Source organism: Barbatula barbatula (genome assembly GCF_947034865.1).
Source record: "Barbatula barbatula genome assembly, chromosome: 3".
In the NCBI taxonomy this organism is placed as follows: Eukaryota; Metazoa; Chordata; class Actinopteri; order Cypriniformes; family Nemacheilidae; genus Barbatula; species Barbatula barbatula.
Genome location: NC_136764.1, coordinates 574,608 through 587,703, shown reverse-complemented (window position 1 = coordinate 587,703; position 13,096 = coordinate 574,608). Strand labels below are relative to the sequence as shown.

The following is a 13,096-nucleotide window of genomic DNA, read 5'->3' as shown; positions in this document are numbered from 1 at the left end:
AAACACAAGTTTAGCTTCAACGCTGGCGCAAACCTCTTCTGTGGGGGCGGGGTTTCCCCGAGCTTTGCTCTCATTGGTTAGTCAGGTTTGGATTGACAGCTGCCTGGAGTGATTATGCACGCGATTTCAGCTTGAGGACATAAGGTGTTTGTTAGCGGTGCTGTAGTACTTGAGTCGAGACGTTTTTCATTGGACTTGCCACATGAGTCCGATGATATTTTCTCCTTCCAAATAAAACCATTGATGAAGCATATATTTTAGTTTGCTTTAGTTGGACTTTCCTCTTTGAGTAGGTAACTTTTTGTGATGGGTAATTGTATTTTAACACACTGTTATAACAGACAATTAATCAAGAACCCAACTAAAGCAGATACTGATCACAATAATGATGGTCTACTCTTTAAACATTAATAGCGGTGACAAAAGTGATGTTGATTTAATGCAGTTAACATTGATAAGTCAACAAGCAGAGAACGGGAGCATCATCCATCGACAGCCCAGAGTGTGATTGTTACACTGCAATGAAAAGACTGGAAATCTAAAGTTACTCTTCGGCTTTATGTGACTTTGGTGAAATTGCTACACCTAAAGTAAATAAAATGACCTAATTTGATCTGCTTTTGATCATTACAAATAAAGTATGTTGTCTTGATTTTTGAAAAGGATTCTTTTTTCTGTCCCTGTCTTGACTGTCTCATTTGGACTTGACATGGACTCGGACTCGAACCTCTTTGGACTTGGACCTCTTTAGACTTGGACTCGAACCTCTTTGGATTTGGACTTGAACCATTTTGGACTTGGACTCGAACCTCTTTGGATTTGGACTTGAACCATTTTGGACTTGGACTCGAACCTCTTTGGATTTGGACTTGGACCTCTTTAGACTTGGACTAGAACCTCTTTGGATTTGGACTTGAACCATTTTGGACTTGGACCTCTTTAGACTTGGACTCGAACCTCTTTGGATTTGGACTCGAACCATTTTGGACTTGGACTCGAACCTCTTTGGACTTGGACTCGAACCTCTTTGGACTTGTACTCGAACCTCTTTGGACTTGTACTCGAACCTCTTTGGACTTGGACTCGAACCTCTTTGGACTTGGACTCGAACCTCTTTGGACTTGGACTCGAACCTCTTTGGACTTGGACTCGAACCTCTTTGGACTCGAACCTCTTTGGATTTGGACTCGAACCTCTTTAGACTTGGACTTGGACTCGAACCTCTTTGGACTTGGACTCGAACCTCTTTGGACTTGGACTCAAACCTCTTTGGACTTGGACTCGAACCTCTTTGGACTTGGACTCGAACCTCTTTGGACTTGGACTCGAACCTCTTTGGACTTGGACTCGAACCTCTTTGGACTTGGATTCAAAACTCTTTAGACTTGGACTCAAACCTCTTTGGACTTCGATTCGAACCTCTTTAGACTTGGTTTCAAACCATTGTTCTCAATTACTAAATATTCTATGTGTTGCTGACGCAGAGAAGCTTATTCATGCATTTGTGACTGTGGCAAGGGGGGCGAGGTTTAACGGAGTCTGCACCGAAGGGAAGAGGCGCGGGAAGGACGGTGATTTGTAGGTCAAATGCATATTAAGATCACATGTGTCTCGTTACAGTGATTGGTGAGGAGACTCTTTAAAATGCCAGCAGTCAGCAGGCAAAGCTGAGAGAGACTGGCTGGGAGACATCTGTGCGCTGCTCGTGTGGAACGGAACGAATCCACAAAGTCTACGAGCGAACCGGATATCAAGTTGATTCAGAGTTATACGTTGTTGAGAAGCGCAGTGGCGCTATATTTTACTTTAATAAATATCATTTCTGGTCTCCCAGCCACGCCGACCCCGCCTCTTTTCCTCCACACTTATACGAACTGTATTACAGTGACCTCAAGACTTGACTACTGTAATGCGCTACTTAGTGTTTGTCCTGCATCATCAATAAACAAACTACAGTTAGTTCAGAATGCAGCTGCCAGAGTTGTATAATAATAATGTTTAAAGGGGAAGCATGTATATGGAGAACAGCAAGGGTCCTAGAACTGATCCCTGAGGTAATCCATCATTTACTTGCGTTAGATTTGATGATTCCCCATTTAAATGGACAAATTGATATCTGTCTGATAAGATTGTAGTGCCTGTCCCTCAATACCGGTATAATTGTGAACGCTATCTAAAAGTATTTGAAATGAACTAAAAAAGTTGAGAACTCCTGGTTTAGTTATTTCATTTAGTTTATTGAAAATCTTACCACAAGCAAAAAAATCCGCTTCCGAAAGCTATTCAGGGCTAAGTGTATCCCATCATGCATCACGTTCTGGATATATCATGAGACTTTTTGCTCGGGTCTCGCGAGATGTTTTGGAAAGCTTTCAGTGTAGGTTATACTACATTGTAAGGTTATATCTTTATTTATTCTATGTTTGGATAACATGTGTGTTTCTCACATAATTAGAAACACAAAATTAATTAACGTTACATGTTTGCACTTGTGTCCCATCGGGTTAGAAATACTACATGCTCACTTGGGATCTTCATGCCCACTAGCACACTTGGGCCAAATATGTCATGTCAAGTGGTTAAGTCACTTCGGACGCAGCCTTTAGAACTTTAGAAGTTATATTTTAAGAATGTGTGCAATTTTTGTCTTGCAGACTGTTGGTTAGAGCTCTAAAAACTAGGTAAGTACTCATATCTTAATATAAACATATTCAAAATAATTTCAAGCAAAATGAGAGTCTGTATTTTACAGAATAGGTTTGTGTTAGCCAATTGGTTTTTTCGGCAGTCCAGGAAGAGTTTCATATTGGTCCTGATCTTGACGCCCCAAACCCTGAGAGAAGCAGACATAAAAACACATGAGCTCGTGTACTCACTGCAGTATTTCATCAATCTGACTATTTGAAGGATTTTAAACACAAGAATACCGCATAGATTCCTGCGTCTTGCTTCTGAAAAGACAAAAAGGACAGTAACCATTAAAAGACACAAAACCGGCAAGGCAACCTTTCACAAGTTTTCACAAGTCAGTTGCTCAAGACTCCTTCACATTTGTCACACAAACTAATTCCTCTTTCTCTTCTTCTTTCGCCACTTTTGAGTTTGTTTTCATTATTAAACATGTCTGTAAAATTTGATCTGATAAACCCAAAGTGTCAAAATGTTTTGCCTCGGAAACGTCTGGTGCATTCTTTGTGTGAAATAAATGACAAGTGCGCAACAACGTTCAGACAGTTAAAGATTGAAATGATGTGAGCTTTAATAGCACTTTGTGGTCGGTCAAAGCAGGAAACCACAGCCGTGACATAGGAAGAATACACACACACACAAACAACACAAACTCACCTCTGGTTTTTGAGCCGGCCGCATCTGTCAATAAATGAAAGAGAACCATGAACATAAAACTTCAATAATTTACAAGTTTTTATTCGAACTCGATGAACGATTATTCGATGAACAATCATGACTTTGTGTTGTTTTTATCTCTTTAGATTCTCAGCATACTGTGACGCTTCATTAGAATGATGTAAGTCATTTATCATGTCATCTATATAAGGTCACTAATCGAACGCTTTTAAAGAGTCTGTCAGGTCCAGAGCTGCTGTTAGTAAACAAACAAACAATAAATAAAGAGAAGAACAGAAGCATTGCATACAGCTCTTCAAACTCTCCGTTTTCACATAAGAAACACATTCATGCAAGTGTGCTATTAGTGTACTTTCTAGTATACTGGGCTATACTGGGTAGTGCACTCAAGGCTTACTACGGTTTCATTTAAAGTATACTTAAAAGAAGGGATGTCACACGATGAATTATGGCATCCAGAATAAAAGTTGTGATTACATAATACATGTCTGTGTACTGTTCACAATTGTATTTATAGACACACAAGCATATATTTAAGAAAAATATATCCAATATGAAAATCATTAATTTTTGCATTATGTATTTATTATATATATATATATATATATATATATATATATATATATATATATATATATATATATATATTTACATTTATTCATTTGGCAGATATAATATATATATAATTACCTTTAATTATTGATAAATACCCGAAATATGTCCTTAAAAGGCTTACATGTAATGTATGTTTTTGTGTTTAGATTAAGATGCACAGTCCACAGACATTAATTATGTAAACACAAACCTTTATTCTGGATGTGATTAATCACCATTAATTGTTCGACAGCCCAACTTCAAAGTTGACTTTATAAATAATAAAGCGAGCGTTTAGTCTCCCGCAGTACACAAGTATACAGTACTAGTGTTAGACAACATCAATGGTTTAGGGCTACTCACAGACAAAAATGAATGTTGGAGTTGAAAATAACTTCTCCTGACACATCTTAAAACATGTCAGTGCCCTTGTTTTATCTGAAGATGCACACAGTATTTGTTTTATAAAAGAGACTTAATATCCCAGTTTAAGGTTTAGTCCTGGCTTAAGATAAGATTCGTCCCGGGCTAAAGTATTCTTAAAAAAACGTTCATTCTGGAATATTGCTTAAACTTGATAGACTTGAACTTACAACGGTTGTGGTGTACGGTTATAGATTTATGGACAGTTTCATTTCATACAGTCTCATATTTTGTCGTGTCAATTTGCTCAATTGTAAAGAAAAAGGTGTTTAAGTGAAATCTTTACAGTTTTCCTATTAAATGTCCCTTAGAACATTAAGGACGATAATAAAGCAAAGACCTCTCAAACATGATCGATAAATCAAAACGAATAACCGATAAAACAGAACAAATATAACTGCTTTCATTTCGGTTCTGTATATCCTGCTTGTAAAAAATATAGTCAGTTATTTATGAATTTGTTACCAAATAAAATGTAAAACAATTATCATTAAATTAATGATATGAAATAATCGTTTTAATGATTAATAATTTGATTAAATGAAGTAGAAACATATTCAAGAGCCGTATATAAATATCATATCAGATTATAGATGAAGTCTTACCCTTAATCTGCAGTAAAGAACCGTTAACACGATGCCATAGACGATCAGAATCCCGTCCAGAATATAACACAATCCGTAGTCCTGTTGAGCGACTAAAGCAAAAACAACAATAAAACATCAAAACCTTTCAAAAGTGCTTAACTGATGTGATTCATATCAATGAAAGCAAAAACAAGTCAAATGTTTTAACTAAACCTTAAAGCCTCAAAGTGCATGAAAAATAAGAAGAGACGTTACTACTTAACCACATTCATAAAGTTAACTTTGTTTTGTTAGGATTTGCTTGTTTTCTTTGGCTTTGAGTAAATAAGAAATCCACAAAATCTTAATCTATATTAAGCCTGATTTCTGCATTTTGATCAATGTTTATATGACAATAATCTTACCAACACTTCCAGCTTTCAAGAGAAGAACCAAACTCATTTCCAGCAGGTGCATTGTTCCTTTAAAAGTCCGGAGCGTTTTAAGAGAAAGAAAGAGATGAGATGTGTTTAGAAACAGTGACACACTTCTCATTTATCAGGAAACTGTGGCCTGTTTCACAAACTGTCCATTCAGCAACACCCAAAGTCAAGCGTTTCTCACTTCAGCATCCATTTTTAACTTCTAACACACCATAAACCAGACGCCTGCCTCTTCCTGTTTCACAACAGAACACACACACGTCAACACAATTCACACTAAATAAAACACAACAGTTTGTTCAAACATAAATGAACATTAAACATGAACGAGTCTTTATCGTTACATAAAATAAACGATCAAATAACAGCCTCATGCAAAGCATTCTGGGAACCAAAATTAGAAAAAAGTAGAAAAAGGTTTAAGTGGATTTCTGGTTCCCAGAATGCTTTGCATGTTCATTTATCTTTGAACAAACGGTTGCCAATAAATAACATAAATATAAATCTACAGTAAGTTACTGGAAACTAGCTGCATACCTACAGCAAAAACGTTTCCAGTGAAGACATGAAACAACTCTTTGAATTCATTCAAATAAATAATATAAAACTACATAAACTGTTCTTATTAACCCACCAAAGTATGAGAAATGTGAGAATTATACATTGAAGCACAGATTTTAAAGTCAGACTTTGATGTCAATTCAAGTATTGCAGACACAGTGTTTAGTTAAAAGACATCAGAATTAACCGTAAATAAATTAAAGGAAAAATAAGAGTAATCCCTTACTTGACTTTTCAAGGGGAAAGTAATTAAATGACAGTAACTGATGACTGGACACAACACCGGTGATGGAAGACATCACGCTGCAGATTCACACGCTAAAGTGGACAATAAATAAACTAAGAAATACCTTAAGACACCTTTGACACGTGAGAACCAAAACAAAACACATGTTCATAAATACAAATAACAATCAATCAAAATAAAAGAATTAGCAGTAATTACGTTGAATGACGAAGATCACAATCCTCAGTCCACGTGCTTCAGCAGTCTTGAACATTTCCAGTAATATCACTGAGTTTGTGTTAGTTATCAGCTAAACAGTTTACCAACAATTAACAATCTAGTCTAGTAAAATATAATTTTGGCCAAATTGAAGTAAAAACTTCAAACTTCTGGATTTCTGGTTCCCAGAACGCTTTGCATCAAGTCATTTTATTGTTTTTTTCTGTAAAGAATATTAAACATTAAAGTCTTTATCGTGTATCTTTGATCAAACTATTGCCAATAAATTACATCAACATAAGTCTAGTTTTACAACTTTTTAAAAACTACACTGTAAACATTTTTGTTCATCAAGAGTACTAGTGTTTTCATTGAAATGAACATATTAAACTGACTTGATATTTATAAGTTAAATGACTCACAATGGGTTTATTCTGTTTACTTATAGCTGATTACTAACTTAACTTAAAGTTCGGCTTGAAAAATAAGAGCAATCGGTCTCCAAAGTTTCCTTTCTGGTAAACTGAAGTCATTAGAGTTACACTGTTTCATTGTAACAAACAAATAAATAAGTGTCTCTGTTCATGTGTGTTTCATGTCACAGACTTCCTTCATTATTTCGAGCACGCTCTCGATGACGGGTTTAGATTTCCTTCAGAAGAGCAGATGGATTATCAGATATATTACTGACTTCTTTTACATTGGAGTCATTTCCTTCTGCTAAACTGAAACAGAAGCGCACACACAATAAACTCTATAAAGTATAATGAAGTCTTCTAAACTTGGCTGAGTAGTCTATTATATTAAATGAACAGTACTTAAAGTTTACTACTGTACCACGTAAAAGTCACTTTTATGAACTAAAACCAGGCAAATTTAGAGGTGCAAAGATTTACCTGCCGGTCAGTCTCACGTCTTGCCCATTCCAAGCCAATCTTCTTTGTTATTATAAAGAATTGTGCATTAAAGTAAAGTAAATATTGTTTTATAAATATACTGTCAATTATAGTTTATGGATAATAAATCAGAATCGACAGGTTTCACTTATAATAAAATCGGAAACCGGTATCGGCCAAGAAGATTGCAACCACTGGAACTCTAAAATTGAGTCTCAAAGTACAATATACTTACACGTATAATACTAGCACATGGTTATTAGTGCTACGTAAAGTATCCTTGTATACTTCACTTGATCAAATGAGTTTCAAGGAAATTCATTTTGCAAGAGCTCTTCAAAGTTTCTAATGTTATTTTAAAGCTTTGAGATCATTGAATAAATGAAAACTGACTGAAATAATTGAAAGATCTTCCCACATATTACTGTGTGTAATCCAAAAGAAGCGTGTGAATATAAAAACTTTTCTTATAAATCCTCATAGAAATAAAAATACACTGTTTAATTGATATGCAAATACGTTAACATGTTTTTATTGTTCTCATTTTAATAAATGCTGATTTCATATATAAAATTGTGCCTAGGTAGATTTTTGTTACAGTACTACAAATAAAAGTTCTTAAATTTAGTGAATTAGTTATATGAAATGATCATAAAATAATATTTTACAAACAACCTCCGGATGTCTCTAAAGCTTTCCTGGTGAGATGAGTGACATGGGTGTTTCTTCACAAGATTTCAATAACAGAATAAACCTTTTGAAAAAAGTCACGTTTATTCAGTTTCTCAAGGCATCGAATTCTCAGAAAAAAAATGACATCATTGATCAAAAACGATTTTCATTTATCTCACGTCAACAAGCAGATGTTGCGTATGATTTATCATTCGGTTTTTAAAGCTCCAAAACTCTCGACAGGAAAAAATGATGAGAAGTGAAGGTCACTGTTTGGAGTTTTACTGTCAGACGGCTCGGTCAGATCGAGACAGAAGGGACCGGATTATATTCCCAAACTAAAATACCAACATCAGACTCGCAAAACTATTGCACATTCAGCACACAGGTTGATGCACATGTACGCACGCACACACACACACACACACACACACACACACAGTCGTCCCATCATTCTGAAACAATGTTAAACACTTAAAATCAACTTTCTAGATTTGTGCGACACCCATGTTAAAGTCAGAAGTCATCTGTAATTATAAAAACAATAACAAAAGAATATGAACAACAGACCAGACCGATTCAGACCAGACCAGCTCAAACGTGGTTTTGCGTTTGTTTGATCTGTGAGCTTGGAATAAATTATTGTCAAGAGTGTTTGTGTAGCTCCAGTGCACGAGTCTTTCTCTGTTAAAGGGGAATGGATCACTTCTGTTGGTTCAGTAGGTCGTCGCCGGCGCTTCACGCGCAGCGCTAAACAGAAGCTCCGCCTTCGAGCTGATGAAGTACGTCACCAACAGAGACAAGAGCAGGATGGCCACGCCCACCCCCAGAGTTAACATCTGTCAGGATTCAACAGAGATAATAACATGTCAAATAAAGCACACGTGATGCGTGTTCTTACCGCGGTAAAGGTGTTTTTTTACCTCGAGCTCTCGGCTGGCCACCAGGAAGATTCGAGCTCTGATGCTCTTCCAGCGAGACTCCGTCCACGTGGAATAATCTCTGGAGCCGTACTCCAGCAGCTCGAAGGCAGGAGAGATGGCTTTAGACAGACGGACGGACGCTCGCACACAGAACGGATCCCTGCTGCTGTTGACCGAGGATGGACCCGACACCCAGAAGTACGAGTAAAACTGAGAGAAATCAAATAGAGACGATATCTTCTATCGGTTAAAATGCAAACGCAAACACATTCTGAATTTCATTCACAAACTGACCAGTGCTACATACAGAGTATTTGTCACAAATGAGCTAATAAAACATTTCAAATATTTCATCTTTAATGCTTTACTCATAAAAGGCAATAAAAGGGAAAATATAAGTGAAAATAAAGTGACATGAAGTGTCATCTGGGCTAGTTGCACAAGATGGCGCCGGTGAGACGCAGACTGATTTCCTGTCCTGTAACACTGTATGGGAAAAGGAGGATATGAGTGTTACTCTGGCCTCCCGCTCACCAACGCCATCTTGTGCAACATGCGAATTAAAGGTTAGATTTATATAGTACATTAAGATTGAATCATTTGTGATTTTCAGGTGGTTGAATGAGTGTCAGAATGAAATGAATCATTTCTCACATCTGTGTTTTCGGTGCTGATGTCACTGGGTTTCTGACACTGCGTCTCGGTCAGGTTTGTCACGGTTCCCGTCAGGTTTGCCAGAATATACTGCACGAAGCGCGTCACGCTGTGAGCCGGCCCGTGGACCCTCGGACCCAGACCGATGTAGAACTGAGGAGGACCAGAACCTTCAGACAACACAAGAGGAACGTGATCAACATGAACGTGTGTGTTTGTTGTTTTTTGATCAAACGCACATCCGTGATCCAGCGTCTGGTATTAACAGGCATGTGATCAGCTAAGCGCAAAAAATACACTTTAATGTTACTAATTAAATGCTACAACAGACAACTGTTGCCCAAAAATAGATATTCTTTACTTAGCAACACAAAAACAAACGAATATAATAAATTACCCATTTCTGACTGGCAATTTTGGAAGCATTAGTTCAAAATGTTTATTAGTTTAACAATATTTAATAAAATAGGTTGATGCTTTGTGCAAATATCTAATGCTGATGTCAAATAAGATGGCATTAACAATGGCAGCCATTGAGTGGTTTATATTAGGCCTACTTTTCATTTGATTGGTAAATAATCAGTAATATTGATAAAATCAGTAATAATTGATTTATAAAATCAGTAATAATTCATTAAACAATAATCAAACACACAAAGTAAAGAATACTGAGGCCACTAGATGACACATCTACATCATTCATACGCTGCATGCTGCAGTTTTAGTTCTTTCAAATATCTACATTAAGTAGAGACTCAACGCATGTATCAGGCATGTGATCAGCACCAGACTGCACACACGCTCGACCTCCCAAACATGAATTTAATCTCTAATGTTACATGATTAAAAAAAGGCAGCTGTTATGCCAAATATAGATATTTTTCACTAATCAACACAAAAACAAACCATTATAATCACCCGATTCTGACTGGCACCCAGTTTACTGTATATAAGGTCTACTTTTAATTTGAATTTATTCTGCAATAATTCATTAAAGACACATTAAGTAAAGAACACGGTGTCTTTAAGAGACTTTCATACACATCCACTAGATGTGTGTGTGTATCATCATTCATGTAAATGTACTGTTTTTACATACGTTTAGTTTCAAGCCATTAAATCGCGGCCTATTTTAGTCTCAGTATATAGATTAATGTTCAAGCACATCATATAGACGTCTCAACTTCCACGATCAGGAATTTCTGTATACGTTACAAACGCTGTCCAGTTCACCTCTTTATTTATAAATAACACCACACGCTTTTTTGAGTACCGCAACAGCTGCTTATGCACATCTTTTATTCACGGACTCTCTGGATACATCAAGATAACTCACAAAACGCTGATCTAAATGAAGCGGTCGCTATAACAAGCGTGTGCGTGACGTAGAGAGCGTAGCAGGTTCCTGTTTGCCGTCTGTGTGATGACTACGCGCACATCCTCAAACCCCCACCCCACAACTTAAAGAATTCAAATTTATACGTATACGTATTTATACGGAAAAATGACATCCCTTTATTAAACAGCAGAACGGAGTCTCTGTGTTTGGTTTATTCACACAGTATTCTCTTCCTTCAAAACCACCGCAGTGTGACCAAACACTGACCTAACAGTGAACTGTCCTTCTTTGTGACTTCTGGAGGCAGCAAAGACCTGAACCAGCTGTTATTCTTCTGAACCAGAAAACCATACAGCAACTGAGCAACCTGAGAGAGAGAGAGAGAGAGAGAGAGAGAGAGTCCATTTAGTCTAGTTGAACACAGTTAGTCATGTGAGTGTGACTGTGTGTGTCTCTAGTCATGTGACTCACAATCTTGGGGTCGGCGGTGATGTTGTTCAACTCTTTCTTTTCTCCTCCGGCCTGCAGGTAAAGCGAGCGAGCGACTAACGTGGCCACATGAGTGAGAGACTGCGAGAGAGAAAACAAACATTACTGATTTAAATCAAGATGACTGACCTCATAGCAATGCATGACGGGATTGATTTAACACTCAGAAGACGCATTTGATACCATCTTTAAATGTGATGTGTGAAAGACTCACAGAAGGCAGAATAATTCTGTTCAACTTATTGTAGGTGTCTCACTACGGATTGATATAGGGCTGTGTTCAAAATATCGATACGACGATATCAAACATCCGTATCGTTCTGTTGCAAATAGTTTGTGAAAATACTTAAAAGGAAATGTCATTAAAAATGGACCCGCGTCGGGTTACGTATGGTATCGTGATGTTGAGATCAGTCGAGATCTTTCCTCACAAGCCAATTATTCATAATGGACTCAAACCTTCTGCAATAAGCTCCAGGTCAACACATGCAGGGAAATCAGAAAGACGTTTAAAGGACAAAACTGAGAGTAGACAGCTAACACACGGTCACTATGGCAACAGACGTCTTGTGGTACCTTGGCTGTGTCGGTCACATACTGCATCTGGTCGTCTGGACTCAGACCAGACGGATACGTCACATTCAGATTTACAGCGGTGTCGTATAAACCCTCGTAGTATCTGTTGACAGACGTCAGTCATGAGCTCGTCTGATGAGCCAACTACAATATTTACAGTGATTTCACGCGTGATGTCACACCTGTTGGTGAAAGCTGATTGGTGGTCTGTCAGCACGAGTCCTGGGATCTGTTTGGCTCGCAGGAAGCGCTGGAATGAGGACGGCGGTAACCCTTGAGAGACATTCGGCTCGACCAATGAGAGATTCAGATCAGCACCGACAGACTTCATGCTGTTCACCAGAGCGGACACCTGAGAGAGAGATGATGGATGAGATGTTCATTGACACATAAAGAAACACACAGTCCGTCTTCTGTTCACACACCTCATCATCCACACTACTGCTGTTGCCACGGGATACAGGGTCAGAGTGCATCCACAGGTCCCGCCCCCTGCGCAGCCCCACCTGCAAACAAACAGGAGTCAGTTTGACTACGTGTGATAAGATATTTGAGAAAGCTGTTATTCTGGTGTCTATTGTTTGCTGTGGCCTCTTGTATTATGAGCTTGCTCACATTGAGTGTGTTTACATGCACAAAATATACAGATATGCATCCAAAACCTGTTTATAAAAGAAACAATAGTTTTTCATTTTGCCGTTTCTACATCAACTGACTTTTATGCTTTATTTTACTGTTACTTCCGTTTGAGACTTATTGTGATGTCAGACATGTGCACATAGACAAAACTGAGAGAAAGCCGGTGAAGAGGTTTACATGCAGCGTGAAATACTAAAAACTACCTCTACCGAGCGGGTTTTGCTTACGCCGTTTATGAGCTTTCCCCCGAAAAAAGAAACGTTTTTACACATTTTAAACATTTACATGACATACAATTTTTTCAGATTTGGCGCTGGTTTGTACGGTGTCTCTGAATTGTCAAAACGCCTCTCAAAATGCTCGCTACGGATGCGAAAAATCAAACCCATTTCGAATTGTTGTTTTATGACGGTCGAACATATCAGAGGCAGGTGTGTAAATGTGACTGACACAACGTGAGGTCGTATTTATTTTTTAACATACGGAAATTTCGGCCTTAAGAATGTCTTA

General features: G+C 37.7%; 2 protein-coding genes across 2 annotated transcripts in view; both read right to left on the bottom strand.

The window, feature by feature from the left end:
• Positions 1-2,219: 2,219 nt before the first annotated feature.
• fcer1gl (Fc receptor, IgE, high affinity I, gamma polypeptide like) lies at positions 2,220-5,611 on the bottom strand. The gene is made up of 5 exons (XM_079453538.1): positions 5,375-5,611; positions 4,989-5,080; positions 3,346-3,369; positions 2,928-2,951; positions 2,220-2,833 (listed from the first exon to the last, which is right to left on the bottom strand). Exons 1-5 carry the CDS (start codon positions 5,502-5,504, stop codon positions 2,765-2,767), a joined length of 339 nt encoding a protein of 112 aa, XP_079309664.1. The 5' UTR covers positions 5,505-5,611; the 3' UTR covers positions 2,220-2,764.
• Positions 5,612-7,776: 2,165 nt separating this feature from the next.
• ncstn (nicastrin) overlaps positions 7,777-13,096 on the bottom strand; it is a 10,545-nt gene continuing 5,225 nt past the window's right edge. Inside the window, exons 10-17 of the mRNA XM_079452722.1 lie at positions 12,373-12,453; positions 12,130-12,299; positions 11,948-12,050; positions 11,354-11,452; positions 11,150-11,249; positions 9,544-9,713; positions 8,890-9,099; positions 7,777-8,805 (exon numbers count right to left, since the gene is read on the bottom strand). Coding sequence (XP_079308848.1) covers positions 8,683-8,805; positions 8,890-9,099; positions 9,544-9,713; positions 11,150-11,249; positions 11,354-11,452; positions 11,948-12,050; positions 12,130-12,299; positions 12,373-12,453 — 1,056 coding nt within the window. The 3' untranslated portion in view covers positions 7,777-8,682. The remainder of the gene's footprint in view (positions 8,806-8,889; positions 9,100-9,543; positions 9,714-11,149; positions 11,250-11,353; positions 11,453-11,947; positions 12,051-12,129; positions 12,300-12,372; positions 12,454-13,096) is intronic.